Genomic DNA, 25,273 nt, shown 5'->3' with positions numbered 1-25,273 from the left:
ATCGGAACTATGTAATTAATATTGGAACTAATTAAAATATAGATTGTATATGTCTTTAATACGCTGATTCCTAATATGAAGTAAAATATCCCCGGGGTGGGAAGCCAAATGTGATGTGTGTGCTGTAGCTTTATCTTGGGGTCTGGGCTTTAATATGTCCTTGGAACAGATCAGACAGCTCTGTCACTAGAAATTCTAGGTAGCATTCCAAGAGCAACAGCATCTTATGCTGCCATTTGTACTCTACTTAAGATGCTCTTGGGGATACAGAGACAGCAAAATTGATCACATTATTTGCATGGTTCCACAGACATCACACAAGGAAAAAACCTCATGGCCCATGTGAAGTTGCATGTGATTGCCAGGTTGCTGCCACTATCAATTAACAATAGGAATGGCAAACTCCAGTCATCTCATACTGAGGCCTTATCTTGGCCATTAACCTATGTGGGGGTATGGTTGAGTAATTATTACTAAGAAATAACCAAGATATCTGGATAAAATTTATTCTGCATATTAATTGATCCTAATGTACATATATGGTAAATTGCAGCTATTAATGTTGATTTGTTGTATTTCAGGAAGCTGTATACTGAATTAACTCACAGTTTGGAGAAGATAAGAGGCTGGCAGTGTGATCAAGATCCTTCATTTGAAAATCTATCATGTCCAGAAAATCCACAATGAACTGATGGCAGTTTATAGAAATTATAGCCTGTAATAATGACACAGTTGTCAGGTTGAAAAGGAATTTTCAGACGGACCATGTACCCCTCACAGACAATCCAAGCAGTAAAGGACCATCACCCATGGATGATACTGCCACAGTGAAGAAAGTGGAAGACTGTCCTATTAGACTGAAGGGCAACAATTCAAATGATCACTAATTAGAGTAATATTATGTATGGCAGTATGTGGAAAATAATTTACAAAGAACTTCACATGTCAAAGGTGTCAGCATACTGGGTTCCAAGACTACCGACTCCTTTCCAGAAGCAAACATGGTTTGACAGGCTATCACAACTACAATGTAGTATACAATCTCAACCACAGCATGACTGGCAATCAAAGCAATGTGGCTTTGAAATTTTGCCACATTTGCCATATTCTCTTGATATCACCAAGTGACTTTTTCTTGTTCCAAGAGCTCAATAAACCACCGCTAGGTCGGAGATATGACAAAGCAAATAATGTTATTCAAGAGGTTGAACAATGCTTTTCAATAGAAATTACTGTGTTTTACAATAATGGCCTTCAAAGGTCAAGAAACACTGGAAGAAATGTGTAACTCCATCTGGTGACTATGCAGAGAGGCCTTTAGAATAACAAATAAAAATGAAGTTTCAGTCTTCATTATTTTTAGTAAAAATTAAAAGTTTACAATGCCCCTTCATTGGTTCTCATGGCTACATGAGTTGTCTGGAGAAGTTGCCAATTGAAAACCTACATAATAATTTTTCTGTGTTAAATAAGCAAATGTAGTAATCATGTTCCTTGTAATGACCAAGTTAATATGACAACCAAATGATCACATCTGCAGATACTTATCCAAATGGCATTCTATGAAGGGGTAAATTATAGGAATAATCAAATAAATGAAGGCTACAGTTGTCTGGCAGCAAAGCATGCAGATTCATGATGTTGGAGACATGAGGATGACTGCATTTCCAGTGGGCTGGTAACCACCTCCTACTTCATCCTTGTTAGTGCCTGCAAATTCAAATTCTAGGAAACATTCTTTTCCCTTTTCCCCCACCCCCATCAAAATAACATTGGTCAACCCCATGAGTTTCCCATGTGTTTGAAATAAGTATTAGGCTCCGAAGTGTAGCAGTGTTTTTTATTCCTAAGAGAATGAGGAAATTGCCTGAAAGTTTTATTAGCCCCATCAAAAACCTACTCAGATATACTAGGACTAATAATTGTACTAAATCAAATAGCTTCTGCATGGGTTGAGCTACCTGATTTTTTTACCTCTGGTATTTTTTGCCTTGATATGATACCGGAGCCATGGTGAATCAATCTCAAATCAAAGTTGTCGTGAATGCTTTTTTTGCTGCTGGCACTATAAGTATGATGCCTGTCTTGGTCTGGAGACTGTTTTTTCTTATCGTTTGTTATTATATATGGATTCAATAAGCCTGAAATTTGAAAAAATATATCCACAATTACTTACAAATAGATTGTGATTTTAAATAGGAAATTAATCAGCATTCATCCTTTTTTGTAGCATCACAGGCTTCACTGAGTCTAAAAATTCCATTGGAATTGGAAAAGATTTTACTAGTGTTCCATGCATTCTTTTTCAAATCCTTCATTATGAGAAAATATCTTTTTCTGTGAGGTTTCTATATATTCTCTGAGTTTGAAGAAAATTTCATTCAACAGCTATATTTTGATAAAGTAATTAAATTACTTTATTTCAGAATATTGTTAACTGGATTGAAATAAAGGAGACCGCATACCTAAAAAAATAAATTTTAATATTCTATTTACTCTGGGGGAAAATGTATCTTGAAAAATTAAATCAAGACCTGAATGTGCAGGATATAGGAGAAGGGCATGGGTAGATATTTCAGGCTACTGGTATAACTGCTGAACAGAATAATGGAAGTAGGTACTTGGGGAAATAAGGTACAGTATGGAATTATATTTTAACAGCACTCTTGTTAAGTACTAAGACTCAAGGTCGGTACTGTCAAAAATATACTTAGTAGCATAAAGCTTGTTTTGCACTTTCATTCACTTCCATTCTGATCTAGGTAGAATCAAATTCTGAATAAATACTCCTTAAAGACTTAAGTTATGTGACAGCAATAAAGTGCACACTCCCCTCAAGGGATGCAAAGCCATTCTACGAGAATGATTTAACTAATCATGAAAGATATTCATTCTTCATCGCTATGAAGTCTCAAAGTAAAAGAAGAACTTAAAACTCCCTGTTATTTGAGGTGGTAACAATATTTCCAATATTTCAAGCAGCGTCAATGAGTTCTTTGATAAATTCCATCAGTTCAGGATCCAAAAAAATATATTCAAACATATTCAGCTCATTTCAATAAAACATATTTTCTTAAACATTGTGATAAGCTCAAATTAAAACATTGCAAAACTTTTCGATAAACATATACCACATGCTTCTCAAGTAAAATGGCATCTTTTTCCATCAAATTTCTACTTAATAAGTACTTTTATTTGACCCTTCACTCAAGGACAGGAGAAGCAACTTTTGACCATTAATACAACTTTTTACTGATAATTCATTGGTTAGTGAGTTCAATAGAGGGTACATAAATTAATACCTTTTAGAGAATATGTCTCAATCCATATCTCCTCTAAACTTTTATGTTTTTTCTCATTCTCTGGATCACAGTATTCATGCACTCCATATTTTCCATGATTCAGATGGCTTGTTTGCTTCAAGTACCTCAATGAATCCCTTGGATTTTCTTTGCCATAGGCATTCAGCCTATATCGTTGTAAATTACCAGTAAAAATTCCAAATGCTGCACCTGAGACTGTCTTCAAACTGTACCCTTCATGCCCATGATGAGTGCTATGGGGTGAGGGAAACACTAGGACCCTTGGCCCCTTTGGCAGTGAACGTAATTTGAACTTCCTCCAGTGTTTCTGAATGACTGTGGCTGCCCGATTGAAAATGGATTCCTTCTTCAAATCCAAATATATCAAATTCAACTCTGACAAGAATAATGATGACCTTCCCCATTTCACATTTGGTTCCTGATCCTTAAATATGTACCCTATGATTTCTTCACATTTAAACTTCAGTTTCTTCTCTTCCGTAACCTCACCTGAAGTGAAGAGTATGGAAATTCAATGATAATTGCAGAAAATTAATTTTCACAACCTAAGTTAACATGCAGTGAGTAGCGAAAAATTCCTAAAGAATTTATTGGGAAGATGGAAAGGAACTCTAAGTTAGCATGTTCTATCACTCACCGACAACAAAAAACTTGCTTCCATTGTATGAATAAATATCACTAGGTACAAGGATGTACCACTTTATCCCTAATTAGTGACCTGTTTTCGTCCATTTTCCCATATTTTCAGGCAAGTTAAATTTTAGCAAGAAATTCATGTGACCTGAAGTATAAGGCCTGTACAAAAAAATGAGACTGACCTCTTTACGAATGAACTGTTTGATGGATCACAATCAGTAAGGTGTCACCTTCGAGCAGAATCTGTGAGGAGTAAAACATCATATTGTTTGTGGCCCTATACCATCTTGTTTCCGCACAACATAGATTCTTGTCTGACCTTGCGCACACTTGCTGTGCAAATCCTTGTGTCGGTGAGAATGTAGGTGTTAGGGAAGCAGGGTATGTGCATTGAATTTTTTTTTTAACCTTGGGAAAAGTGCAACTGAAACTTATGCAATGATTCAAGAGGGATTCAGCAATGAATCAGTAAGTTGGGCACAGTATTTTCGTCAGTACAACCGCTTCCAGTCTGGACAAACCTTGACCAATGAAGTACCGAGAACTGGACGACCATCAACAGACAATACCCACGCTAACAGTGTGAATGTTTTAGGGCAAGCAAACCATAGGTAGACTGTTAGGAAGATCGCTAATGAAGTGGGCATTAGTGCTGGATCGAGTATCACCATTTTGACCAAAAATTTGATCATGTCCAAATTTGTGCCGAGAGTGGTATTGGATGAACAAAGGCAAATATGTCTTGACATCAGCCAGGAACTACTCGATTGTTCAAATGACAACCAAAGCTTCATGAAAACAATCATCACAGGAGACAAAACCTGGGTTTATGGTAATGAAATAGACGCCAAAGCTCAGTCTTCACAGTGGAAGGGACCATCTTCCCCATGACCCAAAAGAGCTTGGATTTTGTGATCGAATGTGATGTTGATTGTTTTCTTTGATTGGAAAAGAAATTTCATTCATTTTGAATATGTCCCAAAAGAACAAAGAGTGAATGGGCAGCACTATATAGAGGTCATGAGTAGGGTAAGACATACCATGTTGTGGAAGAAACAAGAAATGTGGAAAAACAAGTCTTGGTGCTTTTATCAAGACAACATACCGGTGCACACATCATTAATTGTTCGCATCTTTCCGGCTTTAAAACAGCCCACTCAGCCACTCTACTCTCCAGATCTTGCTCCTGTGGACTTTTTCCTATTTTCTTAGTTGAAATTCACCTTGAAAGGACACTGATTTGAAACTATTGAAGACATTCAACAAAACTGTACCACAGACTTAAAGGCTATCCTGAAAGAAGTGTTCCAGGTGGCATTTGAAAGCTAGAAACAACTTTGGGAGCACTGTATTGGCAGAAAAAAGGCAGTATTTTGAAGGTGATAAGAATGATTAATGGGTAACTAATAAAATCAGGTATTTATTCAAATAGTCCCTTCTTTTTTTACCAGATCTTCTATAGGTTGGTTCCCTATATTTTGTTTAAAATGGTTTCCAGTGTAACTGTTTCTAGGCATCAAACTTAATCATTTCACAATGGAAATGGTGTTTCTCATTACAGGACATACACTGAAATATCATCATGTGAAAATTTCTCCTTTGCTTTTAGGTTTACTGTTTAAGAAATCAGATGTATTGCTAATAAGCACATGTGAACAGAGGAACTATCATTCAGTGTGGTTGTTTTCAAGACCTTTGGGATGATAATTACTCTTGATGTTTTTAAGGACTTCAAAGCCAGAAAGAGAAAACATTTAATGCTAAATGTCTGCAACTCAATTTGCAATTACATTACACAGTCGAATTTAATCTATATTTTAGTAGTAAATGATGAAAAGATAAAAAAAGAGGACTGCCAGACAATAATCACGTACAAAAATGTTAATAACAAGGTGTATACTAGCCTGGAAAACTTTTGGAATTGTATTCTCCTGGAAAACTCCAGAATTTTAACATGTGCTGTGGTAAAATTGATTTTTGACATTCTCATATTGAGGAAGAAAAGCTCCTTTTTGTCATTAGGACTGTCATCAGTAGTTGATATTTTCTAGATAGGAAGGAAATGGTAGTTTTGTTCCCCCTATCTCCAGTTGCATAGAAATGATGGTCTTCTGAATGGTGGTGACTTTTAGGCTTTCTAGGCTTTTATTAATTATATATGCTTAATTTTTAATGCATTTGAAATGGTTAGTGTATCATCCAATACTTTCAGTACTATCATTCAGGAGCATTGTTAAAGTGAGAACAACAAAAAATCTTGGATACTGGATTACTTGAAGAATTTAATGGATGGGTAACATACAATCTGAAGAGATGCCAAAGTTCATAGAATTAAGTCAAATGATACTTACTTTCTTGTGAGTCTTCATCATCCTCAGCACTTGAGCTTTGAGAAATACATCTAGGAGGATACAAGAGTTCTAAGCTATTCTCATGGTTCACAGCGGCCAGCATTTGATATCGTTTCAGAAACTCATCAAACCTCATCCTGGTGGAAAATTGGGAATCGTGTACTCATTATTTCAGAAATAGAACTTGAGATAATAACCCGAAGGTCAGTTTGACAGGCGACGGCAGAGTTTGCCCAATACATGAGCCAATTCAATATAAGCCCAACAGCGTCTGAAATAAATTCATCGGGGTAGGGTGGGTCAGATCCTTTCCCTGTGAGATAATTATTACTAAGGATTAAAAATTGATAAGATTTCTGTGGACCTATGAGATTTTAAAATAAATTTTCAAAAACAGTGAGCATAAAAGTGATATAAACAATTTCATTCCTCTATCAAAAGGGCTAAATAACGAATAATGTATTTCTGCACAACCATTAAGTCTAAGACTCGCAATAATTTTTCAATAACTAGCTTCTACATAGTATGGCCGGTGTCCATATATCCTTCGCCAAAATTCCTTGCTGTTGCTTTCAGGTCTTCGTGTCCATCAAAAACTAAATTAAAAAAAAAAAATATTGGGTGCAGATCAACCCAATAATTGTAGGGGACCCACATTTATGAATTGGTATAGTAATTTTTGAAATATAATCAAAATATTTGCTCAATATCTTTACAAAATAGATCGTCTATGTATTCTTTCCATCTCTCTTAAATTATTTCTTGACCCATTTAATAATTTTTAAGAAGTAATACAAAAGTAAAAAGAATATTTTAGAAATCAAGTACATGAACTTGGAAATTAGAAATTCCTTAGAATAAAGTCTTTATTTGGAGTATATTTATTATACAAGAGTGAAACTTGGTCAGGGGGACAGATGGGAAATTCAAGGTTGGAAGCAGGCATTGTCGATTTGGAGCTTGGTAAAAAGAAAAAGCTTAATTGATAAAAAAAAGCAACATACAAGTTCTATGGCAAGTTAAAGATCAGAAGAATTTTGATGACTTGGAGAAGAGAAAAATTAAATTGCTGGATATCTTCTGAGGTATGTCAACTTTGTAGAAAAGGTAATGGAGGTTAAAGTCCTTGGATGAAAAAGAAGAGAAAGGCCAAGGAAGAAATTCGTGGATGACACAAAATGTATTATGGGTGTTTTAACATATGACGAATTTAAAAGAACAGTAGTGAAGGGAACCATGTCGCCAAAATGATAAGACTGTTTTTGGAAGATGATGATAATGGTGCTTTGGATGTGTCAGTCTTTCTAACAAATAATTACCTGATAGGGAATGCCTTTCGGTGCAAGTCAATTGACTCCATCATTCCAGAATACTTGAGCTGTTGCAGGAAATATGCTGAGTCTATAACACCCGGCTTAATGATTGGGTGTGGTTTGAGGCAATGTACATAGTGAACATCCATTCCATTAAGCCTCTTCATCAGTTCATTTAGAGAATCCTTCAAATAAATGGGAACAGCCATAGTACATTAGTTAACATTCCTTGCAAAGAAGTAATCAGTTGTCAAACATACCCTGGATTAGTTGAGGAAATGATACATCATGATATCTATTGGTTTATATCAGAAAATAACCATTGGATGTATGATACATTTCAAATTTAGTCCAAAATTTCTATTTTGAATATTTTCAGAGGATACCATTATCATAGCTGCTGTAAATATAAGGCTGTGAGTTTGGATTGAAAAAATGTCATAGTTTTCATACCACAAATTTTTTTAAATAGGTAGCCTTATGAAAATGCTTTCCTAGTTCCCCCTGGTGAAGTAAGTCCTTTAGGAAGTCATTGCTACTCAGGGCCAAAAACTCCACCAACTCATCTGGAACCTGAAAAGTCATAATTTAACATTACCATAATACACATTAATTATGCTAGAGATAAACAAATGAATGTTCTGAATATAATCAGGAAAAAGATCCAGTCAAAATAAATTACTGATAACAATAATGGCTTGATTGAACATCATTAGAGTGATGCCCTAATCACAGCTATGCAAATAATTAATTTTCTGTACTGTTGTTCGTAGGTTGGCTAATACACTAAATTGGGCTACATATTAAAAGTTTCCCTCCTCATAAACTACAGCCTTGAACTGGTGGAAGTACATGTGTGTTCCAATGACCCCTAGACCCCTGTGCAAGTAGAATAAACGACATATGTTCCTTATAGAGTTATCTGCATCAAAGAGGTTGTGGGGAAGGTGCCAGAAGAAAGATAGACCATGCTGAATCTGTTCCTCAGTAAGGTGGCTACATAGGCATCTGACCCCAATGGCGTGCCTATTTATTGTTAGTGTCATGCTAAGTACACTTTTGAGGGAGGTAATGGAAGCCACCTCAATTAATTATGTTTACCATTTTACCATGATGTGCATAGATCCTGTATTAAAGTATGAGTCCTGGCAACTACAGGATTCAGCCCAGGGTGTGCATTATCTGGCAATGGGACAGGTGAGGCTTCTGCAGTCATCATTTCACCAATTCCTTGCAAATAAGTAATCAGCAGTATTAGCAGGGAACATGAAGAAGATGGCTAAACAAGTTAGACTAGGGACTTGGAATTTTGGGACAATTTTGTGGAGATGAATATTAGAAAATTTAGCATGAGAGCTGAAATGAAGAAATACCAATATTTTAGGGCTAAGTGAGGTGATATGGAAGAATAGCAGGGATTAGTGGAATGATAAATAAAGAGTAATGTATAGTGAAGGGGATTAGAACCAGTGAGAGGTGTAGAAAGAAGCATAGTAAACATAGAGCAAGCAACTGATAGAATAGAATTAATAGAAGTAAAAGTGGAACCAATGAACTTGGTCATTGTTCAGGTATACATGTACGTGCCACCTAGCAACAATAGGGAGGAAGAAGTCAATAGGGTATATGATCAATTAGAGGATACAATCGCTTGTATTCCTGGGGAGGGGACATTTGATAGTGATGGGAATGGCTTGGGGATGACGACCATGGGGAGAAAGTAATAAAGTTCTGCAGGAAACTGGGAAAAAAAAGGAATATGTACTCGTGGAAACTGCCCAACAATTCAGGAAGGTATCAGATAGATTATACTATGGTTAGCCACAGATTTAGGAATAGCCTCAGTCCATCAAAACTTTGATATAGTCTGTGGTTTTGAAGGGTGCAGTAACAAGGTCTTTGTGGAAGGATAATGAGCTTAGATTGGAAGCTTATGAAATGTGGACTAATAATATACTATTATGCCATGGCATTCCATTGAGGTATTATTTCCAAAATAGGGAGAGACAAAATGATTTCTGAAAGTTAATATTTTAAATTTTAAACTACATTACCTATCCTTAAACTTGTGGAATCAAGTGGAAGCACTCCTTAAAACTGTATATTTAATTTAACAAAACTAAGGTGTCAGGGATTTTTAACAAGTTATAATTCTAGCAATAGTGCTGAAGACAGGATGAAGTGTTTCATGGATTTTATAGCAGCTTCGTCGTCCTCCCAAATCCTATAAGTCTAGCTAAACTCCAGGATAGGAATATAGTAAATTTTTTTCTAACTCAATTGTGCCCATTAGCAAAAAGCATTCATAAATGGTCACAAGTAATGAAGGCAGTATTTGAATACGCACACCAATGTAAAAAAATATAAAATGGCAGAGTGTCTCAATATTAATGATATCATATAAGTGAAATGAACTAAAAAAATAATACATTACCAAGATTCTGTAGCAATTTTGATGGATCATGTATGATGGCATTTCTTTTGATCACAATTTAAATAATGCTTCAAATTCTTCTGCTTTTAAATAAAATATAACAAGTATCAAACCTTATCTGAATTTTTTGCCACCATTCCTTTAGTGCAATATGTAACATTTCCAGCATAATGGTGCACAGTAAATTCTGTTTCTTCAATTGGAGATAAAGTTAAATGTGGTGATTTTAAACAGGCAAGCTTCTCTTGCAAACCTACATCAGCATCTCTCCATGTCATTTTGCATTCCTGGGAAATTAAAAAGTCATTCCCAATGGAAATAAATTAGAATGATGTTGTAAAAGTAACTGATAATACAAGAAGGGTAACTTTCTATTTATTACCCTAATTATTCTCTCTCTCAATAAAAAAATATTGCAAATTTTCATTTGGGTTAATTCAGAGTTTTAAATCACTCACATCATTGAGGATGTGGAAAATGGATGTTGATCCGTCAAACAGTGATTCCCTAGTTATTTTTTCTAAATTATTATCTGTGCTAAATGGGATGAGACCTTCCTCCTCCAGTATCTCTTGACTTTTTGTCAAGCTATTCTGTATGTAAAATCTCTGAAGTCTCTCGTTAGTGTAATTTATACACAACTGCTCCAAAGCATTTTTTTCAAAGACCTCAAATCCAAAGATATCAAGCAGACCTGCGGTATTAGAAACTAAATGATTAAGGCACCATTAAAAACAGAGCTTAACTATAAGCAAGGGAAATAGTTAAAAATTATCAAACATGCATTAGAGTCAATTATCCTTGATAATCTAGGGGAAGGTATTGATGGATATTCTGGGTTTGTGAATTGAATGTAATGACTATAATTTTCAATTTCAAGTCTCACATCTATTAACGAATTATGGACATGGAACAGTGCTTAAATCCAGACAAGCACGTGTTTCCTTGAATGAGATTTCCTCGCTGGGTTAGCGAAACCTTCCCCAGACTTCTCCGAAGCATCATACTTAGCCATAATATTGTAAACAGTTGATATGGGGCACTGGAAGAATGGAACTATTTCAAAATATAATGCCTAGTGCAAATACTTTTGATAATAGCGGCTCTTTGATTGTACTCTTCACTTGTACGTAAAATCTCGGCCATTTTGAGGTTATGACTGTTTACTAGATGCCTATAGCTTTCAAGAATGCCAACCACGACCTCCAGTGGAACTATGATATGGCAGGTAATTCAAATTGAAATTTGACCAGATTTAAGCATCACACCGTTCTGCTTTTTTTTATCATCTCCTTAAATCGTTCATTTCATTCATCCTTCTGAACATCACATATGAAGTTGGAATTGGAATGAAATGAATAACTTGATATGCCAAAAATGTGTGGCATATGTATGTGGCCTGGGTTTAATCATATCACATCATCAGGTGCATGGTCTTAGATATATGCCTTAATGTACGAGGGTCATCCGGAAAGTAGTACCCGTTCGTGAAATAAAGACACAAAAGTAAATATTAACAAACATAAAAAATTTTATTTGAAAGAGGATACTTTAAACTACTTCTCAACATAATCTCCAAGCAAATTAAGGCATTTGTCATAACGTGTGACAAGTTTCTGTATTCCTGCTGCATAGTCCTTCGCCGCCAGCTCATTGAGATACGCGAGGGACCCATCTTGCACAAATTTTTGCATAATGCAGATGGTGTTTAACAATTTCATGAACAATTGTTCGAGAAACATTGGGAAAATGCTCACAGATGTCATCAATTGTGACGCGCCGATCGTTCCTCACGAATTCGTCAACTGAGCTCACCAGTTGGTCTGTAATGACAGACGGTCTCTCCGAACGCTCATCGTCGTGTGTGTTCCCCCTCCCCATGTTGAAGTTGCGACACCACCGCCGAACAGACGACTCGTCCATTACATTGTCTCCATACACCTCCTTTAATTGGCGATGAATATCACATGGGCGAACGTTTCTTGCATTGAGGAATTTAATCACTGCCCTCACTTCACAACTGGCGGCGTTCTCAATTTTTTTAAACATTGTAAACAATCACAGAAACAACACAGGCAATGCTAGCGTCACGCAACTTGGCTCAGAGAAGGCAGACAAGCCACTGAAGCTATCTGACCTCGTCCAGCGGCTACTCGCGTCGTCAGCACTTCATGCGGCACGAACGGGTACTACTTTCCGGATGACCCTCGTACTACCAAGAAGACAGCATGGGATAGTACGAAAATGGGGAAGGGGACTGTTTTCCAGGCTGCATATATAATCTTTTTGGAACACAAAGTTATACATTTGATTATCCAATATGGAACGATTCCACCACGTGACATTGGAAACTATTAAGTTTTTTTGTTAAAATTAAACCTATCTGATCACATGCTGTGTCTGTTTCTCAACATTATGAAGAACCCACAAAAATTGTTTTTGAGCACATTATATCATAGTTGTAAAATTCATTCCAATTCCATTACCCATCCTTGCCAATCCTTCTTGAATTAAGTGCTTTACAAATTTTTATCTTAAATTATGTTACTCATTGCACAACATTTTTATTAGATATAAAAACTCATAATCCCATCGGAAAATAATCCTCAATGATTTTGAAATTCATTTTGGTACACACCAGCTCTACTGATGATATTTACCAGTATCTGTTTCATCCCTTCCAAAAATAGACAGCAGAGAATATGGTAAGGGAAAATGGTGCCCACCATCTCTGATAGGCAGTGGTGTGCAGTTGGCTGTGACATGGCCTTTCATTGTTCCCATCGGTCAGGGACCATAATCCTCTCTGCCATGATCTGCTTTCCTCTCTTTAAGCTAACCCATCAAGTTCACTGATCTCCTCACTAACTCTCATTTGGTGTAGCTATTAAGAGCCTATTTACATCTACATTCAATGCATATTAAGTTTTAAGCATTCAATGAATCTTTTACAAATAATTTTTGCAGTTAAATTAAGCACTAATTCTGATTTTTTTTTCAAATTTTTAATGAAGTAAATCAATAGGAATTGATCAAACTTCAGATAAAGTAATATCTTCAGCCACACAATCTGGTCATATTTGTATGAAAGTAGACTGCAAACAGACCCTTCATCTTAAAATTGTACACATAGGAATGGGAGTGAATGGGAAGAGAGGGAATTCCTGTCGCTGAGACATATACATAATCTTCCAATGAGATAATGGAATCTTGGGCAAATGGTACTCTATTGCTCTTTTTTCACATAAGATGTACACAACTCATAGGAAAACATTGAGTTGAATAACATATCTGTAGAATAGCAATGAAGGAAGAGTGAGATTTTTCTTTTGTTATCTCAGCTAGGGCTGGAAAGAGCAATAAGGTGATTTTTCTGTTACAAGGGGAAAGTGTTTGCTTAACTAATTGACCAATCAATTTATGGAATGGGTTAAATTAATGTGTCAAAAACTGATGCACTGAATGGTTGATGCCTTAACTTTGTAGAATTCCATTTTTAACTTAGGAAAAATAATATCTTTGCTTTCTACAAAATAAACTTTATTCGTCGACTAGTTTTGTTACACTGTAACGAAACTAGTCGACGAATATAGTTTATTTTGTAGAAAGAAAATATATTATTTTTCCTAAGTGTCAAAAACTGAACAGAACAATATGAAAAACCATGCCAGGTTTAAGGATTCCTGTGAAATTGAATCAGAACTAAATAGGAAGGAGTTATGGTTGAATTTAAATCTGTGTGAGTAAAATCAAGATCATTTGTGAATTATTGAATTAAAATATTTTTGGAATCATGCTGAAAGGATTGATTCTCCATCTAATTGAATTAGAATGACCAAATGGTCTAGTTCAAATCTGGGGGAGAAAATTGCCCAACATGAAATTACAATTGTGGTGCGTATATTTCTTCACTTTTGGGATAATGGATTTAATGTGCCTTTCCTACTTCCCAGGTCCATCATAAAACTGCCATTTAAAGGGAAGAATAAGCAAAAAAGTATTAGTTGAGGTCATCTTTAGCAACAGCCTTGGCAAAGGTGATTTTCATGAGACATGAGGTCAAAATACTAGATGAATATTCAAGAGTAAGCATGCTTTTTTGATATAAACGAATGTCTATAAAATTTGTTCATAAAGTTCTGTATGCAGCTCATGAATATAACATTACTTGAAGTTTGTGGCTGAAGAAAACTCAAAAGCTGGTGATTTCAGCAAAATTTTCTGGCTTCGCCACAATTAGGTAACTTTTAAAGAAAGCTTAATTCAGCTAAATTTTTGCAAACATTAGTTGGGATCAAATTTCATATTTCTAGGGAGCAACTCATATTTCTGTGGCAGCTTCAATGTGCATCTCTTAAGAGCTTACTCCAAGACAGCCACATATCCCACTGATAAAAATATGCCAGCATCTAACTATGCATGGACTATCAGGAATTCACTGTATGCATTGTAGCTTTTACTTTGGTGCACACTTACATATAAAAATAAATTTTCTACAGTTGTGATAACTGGATGATCAGAACAGCTGAAAAAATAAAATTGAAAATCATGGAAATGTGGTGCACCGGAAAAATGATGAAAATAAAACGGCTTGACAGAGTAGCAGATTAAGAAGCTCTGTGAAGAATTATCAAATAAATAGGCTCATGGAGGATCCTTACAAAAAGGAGAGGGAAACTAATTAGGTACATCCTCAAGTATGTCATGTTAGTGAACACCATAGTTGAAGTAAACAAAAAGAGGGAAGATTTGTACAAGAAATAATGAAGGATGAATTGAAAGCAGGCGATGGAAGAAGTCAGTGCTAGGAACTATGAAGAAATGAAAAGACTGTCATTGAAATGGAAAGGATAGCATGGTACAGGCTGGAACAAACCAATCCTCAGACTGATGTGGTGGCAGTCCCTTATGGTCTGGAGTAGAATTTCATTTGCGTACATATTACTTGTACTGTACATGATTAATAGTACCCTAGCGGGGCCACTTCTTTTTTGCAGAAGCTCACCAATAAAAAAGGAACTTGATGTACCTTTCTTGATTTATATAATTACATTCGATGATAATTTTACTGAGATTTCAATAAAACTGGATTTTAAGTCCATGAATGTTATATGAAATGTGGTTCCACTTTATAAGCAAATATATTCCAATAATACACATTTTTAAGGGTAGAATAAAATAAAATACTAGAATATAAGAAATGAAAATACTCCATTATCTCTAGAAGATCATGAACAAGAGTTATTGCATTCTAACATAATAGGAAAGGTTCCAGATTCCCATAATAGGATATTTTAATACCTCTAGGCAATAAAATATTACCATGGCTTTCTGTTTGATGTACACTCCTGAAAGAGCAGTAATCAATTAATTTGCAATACGTACGTAACTGTTTATACAAACCTACTGAGTGTTTGCATGAGCGGTAATCAGCTGTAGGGTTCAATGACAGCTTAGTGTTTATGCATTTTAATATCCAATGGAAGAGACTTTGGTACAAGTGCCGTAGAATGCCATCTCGACGTGCCCGGCACTCACTTGGCCTAGAGCACTTCTTCCTAAAGATGGAGGGGCGCCTGGCTAGCGGCACACGGTTTTGCCTGCCATCTGACTCCTGATGCTCTTCAGCTTGAGCAGCTTGCACGTCTCCTCTCCCTCCCACATCCTCGGCAGAACGTCTCCGCCCACTGCTGCGTCCATTGGCCACAATCAGCTTTGTAGTGAACAGGTGTTCAAGGAGGCTCTCCTCAATTCCCAGCAGGTAACAGCCCCCTCTCATCCCATCCAAAGAAGCTGTACAAAGAGGAAAAACATTATACACATTATCAAATAAATAAGATATCAACTTCCAATTCATGTGGTATAGTCTTTTGGGAAAACACTAGAGGTGGCTGAGGTCTTTTCCATACAGAAAAGATCTTTGAAAGCTTTGGCTAAAGTATCCATCAGAACTCCTGGAGGGTTACTGTTTTCTTAATTCAAAATAATGACACTTCCATGAATACGTTATGTATATTTTTTCTTATGTGTTGCCTGTAAAAAATTTTAGGTTTATTTTTGCCTATCTCATCCATACATTGTCATTTTACTCGTGGGAGAGACCCTATACACACATTTAATTCAGCAGCCTTGTGCTATATCTGAGAAAGGTCCTCATCACTCTCCTTCACTTATCATTAACAAATTGCCAATAAGTATAGAAAGTAAACCCACTGTAAATAGGTTTTAAGCTGAACTCAAGATGCCACTATTAATCAAGTGGGATCGTAGTGTGATGAGTTATAACTTGTGATTGTCAGCGGTGTTACATATAAGGGTGTGTATATAGTGTTTTGGTGTCTTTTTCTAAATTTTATATGGACTTGACCACTATATTTCATTGAAGTCTGTATTTTTGTTTATTGCTCTAAATCTATATTCTATATATCTTTATGACTATATTTTGTCACATGCCTTACCAATAGAACAGTATAATAAATAAAAATAAGGTAGATTAATGCATGAGGGAAAATTTACCTGCATAACTAGTGTGCGAATTGCAAATTTTCTATTGTTTAATTAATCTGCCATTGCAGTTTTGACAAAATTCACATTTAAAAAAGGATTTAGCTAAAATCATTGTATTCAGGATCCTGAGACTTCATATCTTTGGGGAGTAGGGGAAAAGGGGCATTAGAGTAAGGACATTGAGAAAAGTGATTACATTGGTGAAAGAGGGATTTGCAAGGAGAAGAGAATTGATGGTATTTTCACCGGTTAAATATTTGAAGAAATAATTAGTAGACTTTAAAAATATAGGGTTCCGCACTTCATGGAGATGAGCCTTGGGGCAAGAGGATGAGTGTAGATTGAAGGCATTTCAGAAGCAGGTGTGGCAGAGACTGGAGAAAATAAGTTGTACAAAGAGGAAGGCAAACACACAAGTTTTACATAAGAGATGGGAGAAGAGAGAAAGTAACTGGAGGGAAATTAGATGAGGGCAGAGAAAAGTGGACAGAGGAAATATTGAAAGGTATACTAAGGTATGTTGAAGGCTGTGAAAGGAGAAAGAACATTGGAAAAGTGGGATAGGGAAGGAATAGAGTGGACTTTTTAGACACCATGGGAGCAGGCAAAAGTTACGAAGAAATGAAGGTAAATCAGAAGATTACCGCCCAATTCCAAAACCTGCCTTTAAAATAGATATAATATCCTGATTGGTAGAAATTATTAATACGTAAGAATTTCATAGATTTGCTAGATGCATATTTTTGCCATAGATATACATGGAATGGGATGTACTCCTTGTTTCCGACAAATACACTAGATAAATGACATATGAAATTACCATTTATAAACCTTGCCACTACCTAACCAGACAGTAACCTGCATTAAGATGGAGTAATTGCTGAAACCATTCATAAAAGTTATTGAAAGTGTAGAATATTACAAAGTTGGTTCATGTGTGATTTTGTGAAAGTGAAAAATCTAGAGGAACTGATGGAAATTTCCACATTCTCCTCATTTATAATTAATAAGCCAATTTTGATTGATTTTTTTCTACCCTTAAAGAAAATAACACGAAGGATATGTATGCATGTAAGTCTTCTAACTCTTTCTTAATTCTCTCTTCATAAAAGTTACCACATATCCATTAAGATAAATCTACTAATATTTACCCTACTAAGCTACTATACTATCACAACTACTTATGACATTATCACACTGCTTTACTATAAATGTCTTCCCAATAGTGTCATCACATTGTGTCTTTTTTCAATAAAAATAAAATTCTTATTAAATTATGTAGACAAGGGTGGTGTTCTCTTTCTTAACCAGTGGAATTTTTTTCCACTTTATTGCAGAGCATATCCACCTTTCCCTTTCTCTGAAATATTTTCCATCTTCTCACAATGTTTATACAACCACATTTTGTTCATGCCATTAATTTCTCAAATTACTTATGTAGAACTCTTTTTGCATCCCTTTCACTATCATCGCTTTTTCACTCTTCAACAGCCCCAAAATTAATAAGCATTCAGTATATAGTTCAACCATTCTATAACATCAGTTTAATATATTTTAGATGAAGATATTGCTGAAATTCTAAATTTCACAAAATAATTACTTTCATGTCATGAAAGCTATTTTGTATGTGGTCATTTAAAAAAACTTTTCATTGCAAATTTTGCAAATTGGTGCTAATAAGCTGGATCTGCATGAAATAAAACATTCTCTAGATTTATTCAATTGTTCCCACCTCAACTTTGTGGAAATTCATGTTAATTTAATGAAGAATACAATGTATCTGATGATGATGCTTGAGCGTTGAAACTAGTTGTACGTGAATAAAGGACAGTGGAAAGATGCATTGTATTCTTCATTTAATTATTCTCTAGGTTCACTGGATTTTGTCAATTTAATAGTTTTCTGATCATGACAATCTTTGTGAATGTTTATTTATTTTATTAATTAATCACTAGATAAAAAATACCAGTCATTCCAAAAGCTAATGTCTTGTGTTTCCCTGTGGAAAATTCTTTGCACCCATTCTCTGAAAGTATTCACAGTAACCCAATTCCCTCAACTTTGGAAAAATTGGTTGCAAAATCAGGAAAAGTTACTCTTTAAACCCAGGACTTACCAAAAATGCTGCAGGAAACTACTTGTTTCAATAACCTTCAGTGCTGCCAAACTTTTCTACATACCTTGATTGTTTTTAATAGTGCATGCATCTTCACTTTCATTTTGAAAATCTACATTTCCCAAATGGAGTATGGCAGCCAAAACGCTGAGAACAGACCACCAGTCCTGAAATAAATTTTTTTATTTAATATGAGACATAATTTCTCTCCATTTTTCCAGTCTTCACAACATGTATTGCAATTGCTGATAATAGTTTTGCTGGTATTCTAACCAAGTCTTCAGGCTGAAGATGCTGGATTGAAGTTTTGGCCATCTTTATTTATTTATTTACACAATTACATTGCAATTAGGCGAATTTCCTGGTGGCAACGGTCAAGTTAGGTCAAAGATAACTCTTACGACAAAAATTACATACGAACACATAAAAACAGATAAGAGACAAAATATTTTTACACAATGACACTTCCACATCACATACAAACAAACTTCCACATCACATACAAAATGCCATCCACATCACATACAAACAATATTTTCATAGCTACAATGAAGAGTATTACCCAGTGGCTGCTTTACATTTCAACTTAAAACTTCTAAAATTGGATGGAAAGGGCTCAAACAAACCTCCAGGCAGCTGGTTCCAATCAATTATAGTTCAATTTAAGAAAGAGTATTTTTTCTTATTTTTTTTGAGTCCTTATTTTTATTTTGAAGCTATGGTCGTTTTTTCCCTTGAAGTTAGGCTTTTCTATCCCTTGCCATAAATCTTCCCACGCTTTATCCATTTTAACAATTCTATACATCGCGCCTAACCTACTCCTTTTTCTTCTATTTTTCAAATTCTCCCATTTCAGTACATCTAACATTTCTGTGACACTATCTGTTCTTTTGTACCTTCCGAGTACATATCTTGCTGCCTTTCTTTGAACTTTTTCTATCTTTTTAATATGCCCCACCTCATATGGATCTCATACTATGGAGGAGTATTCTAGGATAGGGATAACTAGTGCCTTATATGCTTTTTCTTTTGTGACTACGCTACTTCCTTTTAAATTTCTCATCACCCAATGCAAAACTTTAAATGCCTTTCGTGTCAAATTATCTACTTGGACTCCCCACCCAAGATCCCTAGTTAAATAAATGCCTAAATATTTGCATTGACTGGTACATGGGATTCTTTCTCCAAAGAGGGTGTAAATTTCCTTTTCTGCAATCTTTTTATTTGAAAAATTTATATGCTTACTTTTAATTATATTAATGCCCATATTATTATTTGTAACCAAGGCGATCAATGTCATTTTGTAGTATTACGTGGTCATTTACATCCTCTATTTGTCTGTATATAATGCAGTCATCAGCAAAGAGTCTTATTTGAGAATGGAGTATACCATGAGTTAGCTGCTTCCTGATTGCCTCTTTCTTGAAGGACTCTCTTCCAAGCAATGCGGAGGGTATACACCCTCTCTATTAAAGTTTTTTGGCATTTTTGTGATTTTAATGGGTTTCTCTATTAGCCTGGGATGGTAGTCTTTTCTCTTTTTCAATGAATTTTGCATTGTCTTGTCCAACGTTTTTATTCATGGCCCTCTTGTGTTCCTTCAGTTAGACTTTCATGACTCTGCAATTCTCTCCAATGTATGGTTTTCTCCATGAACATGGCCATGGCACCCGATATATTCCTTCATGATGGTCATATGGCAACCTTTCTTTGGGTAAGATCTAAAACCATCTTTAGGAATACCAGTAAGATGCCCGTCATCTTTTTCACACTGTTGAATCTGATGATTACATTGTACTTCTTAAGGATTCTTGAGATTTTCTCTGATGTTTCAGATACAAATGGGATTATGATGTGTGCTTTGGGTTCCATCCGACTTGCCTCAGAGGCCCTTTTTGGGGCTATTGTCATGTTTTCTTCTCTTGTTTCTGCTTTTGCTTGCTGTCTCTTCTTTGAAGATCCCTTTCCAAAAGATGGAACCCAAGGCACATCCCATTTGTCTCCAGAATGTCAGAGAAAATCTCAAGGATCCATACAAAGCACAATATAATAATCACAAGGTTCAATTTCATGAAAAAGATGGTGAACATCTTACCTATGTAATGACGGCCAAAACTTCAATCAGATACATTCAATCTGAAGATGCTGGTTGGAACACCAGTAAAACTACTGTCAACATATAGTACATGGTGAAGACCAAAAACAATGTACAAAAACTCTACTGATAAACCACTACAGAAACCTAAGAACCAATGTGAAATATAATTTTTTTACAAATCAATCAAATTTAGGAACATCTAATTATTTATTTAGAGGAACAAAATGAACAAGAAAAGAAGTCTGAAATGAATATATGATACATTATCATCTTACATTTGTTGAAATCCCAATTTTCTTAGCGGCTTCAGCAGTTTCACCATATGACTTTGCATGAAAGTAAGAATACTCCCCTGGGGCAATTCTAAATTTTCTTGCGTAGGGAAAGTACAAAGCTATTGCATCATCTTCTCTCAATCCAGATATAATCTGTTTCACAAGCATAAAAATATATTTCTTAAAAGTTGAAAAGTAAAGGCATTGCATGCAAGAATATGAGGTTATAGTATGTAATAATATTATAAATAATGTGTGGAGGAAACCAAAGGTCATGGCACTTGTGCTTTAGACTTGTTTAGTAAGGGAGATCCAAAGTCACAATAATGGGTGATAAAAGGGTGGTTGGTGCTTGTGGATTTCTTCCTCATAGAAAAGGGATTATTTGTGGCTAACTTGAAAGTGTTGCTTAGCCTCATATCTAGGTTGGGAGAGCAGACTGTTGACAGAAAATAGCAGTATAAAAACCCCAGATGAGATCACACAGCTCAGCAACAATTTCACTTTCCCTTACCCACTCCAACCCCTTTCTTCCCACTCCTACCATGCCCTCTTTTCCCTATTCTCCCCAAGCACCTGGATGCCAAAATCTTTGGTTTTGGTTTCCCCCATGAATAATGATGAAATTTCATAATATTTCTAGTAGCAAACATGCTTATGGTTAGGTATCATGCTGAATCGAATATGGCTCATTAATGAATGTTTCCAGGGTTTAAACTGTTGAAATGAGTATATAACATCTACATCCAAAATGAAACTCAATCTTGTGATATCTTCAACAGATGAGCCCATGCTTGATAGGGCATTCATGGATTCTACATACTACTAGATCAAGTTGAAGAAAAGGAAATAAGAGATCAAGAAAGTTCAGTGTTCAGAAGAGTTCAACGAAGAAAGGATAATATGTATGTGGAAAACAAAACTATCTCGATGAATACTCAACACATTTACTTGAAAATTGATAAAATGTATGAACACATATGGAGTGCATACCTACATATCATTTATTTTAGGAGTCATCTCCCTAATCTTTGTTTGTAAAGAGATCCACAAAGCACTATAAAGCAGTCAGCTTGATTAATTTGAGGGTTTCCTGCAATCACAATTAGATTATATCCTAATGATCCTAAATAATAGGCAGACTGTTTCCTCCTTAACCCAAATTTCTCATCACCACTCATACCTACCTGATGAAAAATGTGGAAGTTCCACCCATCTGGAAAGTCAGTCACCCTTGTCTTCTCAAGAAGATAGGCGTCTAGGCGAGCTCCCAGAAGCTGGCATGTTGCATAAGGTTCATTGCTCCAATAAAGGAGCATGAACTTTACAAAACGGGAACTGTCAGAGTTGCATATCGTTTGTGCATTTCCAAATGCCTTTAACAGTATATTTGCCCATTTGTATAGAGGGGACTTTGACTTTAGAGAAGAATTTTCTTCAAAACTGACCAAAAACTCCAGCAAGTGGTTGGCAGAATGGGTCTGTTAAAAATTTTTGAGAACACAATAATCAAAGAATTAGTGGCAAAAGATAATGCCTACATACAAATCATTCCAGCCTAAGTACCAAATAATTGGTGCATATTGGATTTAAAGTGTTTTCTCTGATTTTTTGTAGTTAAACAACCTTCTAGAAACAGCATTGACTCCATGCTTTTCAGCAAATAGCATAAGCTTGACAGCAAATTAATTCCATGAAAATTAGCAACATTTCACATCTTTTTGAGCATATTTTAGCGTAAAAATAACTTTGCTCTATACATAACTCCATGATATGAGAACCTATTGCATCTCATTTGAGCCCCAGATTATTCCCCACTTACAACCATATGATCTCTATTGTCTAAACATATGCCTACACATCTTGACACAGCAAAGCTGCATTGCCATCTCAGTAAATGAGATGACTGTCTGTATCCATAAAATGATAAGTCAAATCTCATTATGTTTATGCAGGCAAGCAATAAAAGGTATATTTCAAGAGCATCATTGCACATGTAGCACACATTGATAAACCAATATTAACCTCAAAATGTAATTTTAAAAATCCATAAAAAGAAGGGTGTAAAACAATAACCAGAATTTAGTACAATTTTATTGTGACTCTAAACATTTTCATGATGTTCCAAGAGCCATTGGTGAAGTCATACTTTTGAATTTCTATATGTAATGAGTTTATGAACACTAATCTTGGCTTTATATATAGTTCACCTTTCCAGAACCACTTCCACCAGTCAAAACAATCGCCTGATTAACCTTTCCAATCTCTTGCAGCATTTGATATTTAGCTCTTGACGAAACTGCATATATGTGTGGTGGTATCTCATTTAGGCTGTTTTTCTAAATGCAAAGAAACCTCCATTTGATTAATTATATATTGTTGAAACTATTGTTCAAAAACAATTTCTGTATGCGACCTCTAACAGAGCAATTGCATCCAAATATGCCTTGTGTTTAAAATGCATATTCATCCCTATTCATACCAGAAGTTATTACTCTCGGCAAAATGACACCTGCTAGATGGACTCATACAGAAGTATTATACTTGGCGAGAATGACTCAAACCTTCCAAATTTCTTGGTAATACACCTTTAATTCATGAGTATAAAGTTCACTTATAAATTGTCCAGGGTTAACAGCCAAGAGGGAAGGACCAACCCATGTGTAAAATTTCCCTTCCTCAAAGCGCTTTATCAATTCCTCAGTAACTGAAAAACAACGCTGCATACATTCTTTTGCTATGAACACCTTCACTAGTTTATTATAAGAATTCTAACCTTTGACTTCAGACAATAATGAGGTATCCTGGAAATTAATGAGATTGTCACTGCAGGAAAACATTTCCTCTTTCAGTTAAAAGTATCTGAAAGAGCATTCATGTAATTATACAAGAAATTTGTCAGTAAACAAACATGTGGACAAATTGACTGTACAATATCATTAGAAAAACACACCAAAATAGAATGGCTCTAGAGTGAGACAGCAACACCATGTCATAACTACCACTGTTTGGAATTAAAATGGTTGTCATGGAATATATATATGTATATATAAACAAAATAAATGGTTGTTTAGTTTCAATCAGTACGCAAGAGAATTTCAAGTTTCAAATTCTAAGTTATGGACAAATGGAGTATTGATTGAATTGAGCTCATATGGCTAGAAGCTATTGGAGTTTTTCATTTATTCGACAAATGGAGTATTTGTGCTTTATTTTTCCAGGATTGGGCTTGGAACAGAAATGCATAATTAAAGCTGTCTAACATTGCCAAATGCACTATGTATTGTTAAGATCAAATGCAAGAAAATAAATTTGAAGCCCTACTTAATAGACTAATTTTTTGTTCAAAATCAATTTTAAACTATTAAAAAGGGTGTTGTCGGCATTACAATATACTAAAGTTGACCTTACATGTAATGAAGATTAGCACAATTATGTTATTTAAAATTTACCTCCTCCAGTAATTGCTGTTTTTCAAACTCTGTGGCCATTATATCATAGTTAATATAATCCAACTTTTCATGAAAACAGGAACTTTAACAATAACTCTATAAGTAATTTATTTATAGCAAGTACCCTCTACATAACTGATCACCTTATAATTGAAAATGTTGAGATCCCAGTGACGCATGGGAATAGAGGCCATAAAACAGGATATCTAGATCTACATACACATTACACGGCAAGTTGCTACGTGGGTGTGGGTAAGGGGTTTACAACAGCAGTCATTATGATAATTGGTAATTTCATCATGCATAGTATTATGTGGCATTTTATTTTGATGAACAATATGTTTTTTAGTCTAGTAATCATGAAGTGCGTGAGGGAAAGAGGATTACTTACATTGATTTGACCAGGAATTACTTTTTCCAAGCCTCTTATTGTGGTTTTCCAAACCCATTTTATCTATGGCAAAAATTATTCCCACCATTCCAGCGCTAAACCCAGATGATTTTTACATTGACCATTGTCTCAATATGATTCCAGAAGAGTACAAACATTCTTTCAAGTATTCCTTTCAAATTAAAAGCAAATCATATTAATAAGATTTATGTCAGCACAATCCCAACTTAGAAAACTGTCTCCTAGATAAATTTCATAGTTGACCATCTAAATTAAAAATCTAGGCTTGAATGAAAAGGAAACTAATTGCTGCTGGAAATCCTGAAAAGAAATGGTTCGCAAATATTTACCTGCTTGGGCATTAAGAGTGAATATAG

At 35.3% G+C, this 25,273-nt stretch overlaps 1 protein-coding gene across 1 annotated transcript; it reads right to left on the bottom strand.

Annotated features, from left to right (window-relative positions):
- Window positions 1-1,633: 1,633 nt before the first annotated feature.
- On the bottom strand, window positions 1,634-24,544 carry LOC139692498 (unconventional myosin-XIX-like). The gene is made up of 13 exons (XM_071590716.1): window positions 24,506-24,544; window positions 23,264-23,392; window positions 22,241-22,534; window positions 21,054-21,206; window positions 18,745-18,847; window positions 15,596-15,850; window positions 10,516-10,751; window positions 10,171-10,344; window positions 8,077-8,196; window positions 7,630-7,808; window positions 6,311-6,447; window positions 3,303-3,812; window positions 1,634-1,710 (listed from the first exon to the last, which is right to left on the bottom strand). The coding sequence occupies exons 1-13, from the start codon at window positions 24,542-24,544 to the stop codon at window positions 1,634-1,636; spliced, it is 2,406 nt and encodes an 801-aa protein (XP_071446817.1).
- Between the last annotated feature and the right edge of the window lie 729 nt (window positions 24,545-25,273).

This window comes from Hetaerina americana, unplaced genomic scaffold (assembly GCF_022747635.1).
Source record: "Hetaerina americana unplaced genomic scaffold, ioHetAmer1.1.p SCAF_4, whole genome shotgun sequence".
Classification (NCBI taxonomy): domain Eukaryota; kingdom Metazoa; phylum Arthropoda; class Insecta; order Odonata; family Calopterygidae; genus Hetaerina; species Hetaerina americana.
Note: the sequence above shows the minus strand (reverse complement) of the source record. Positions and strands in the feature narration are given on the sequence as shown.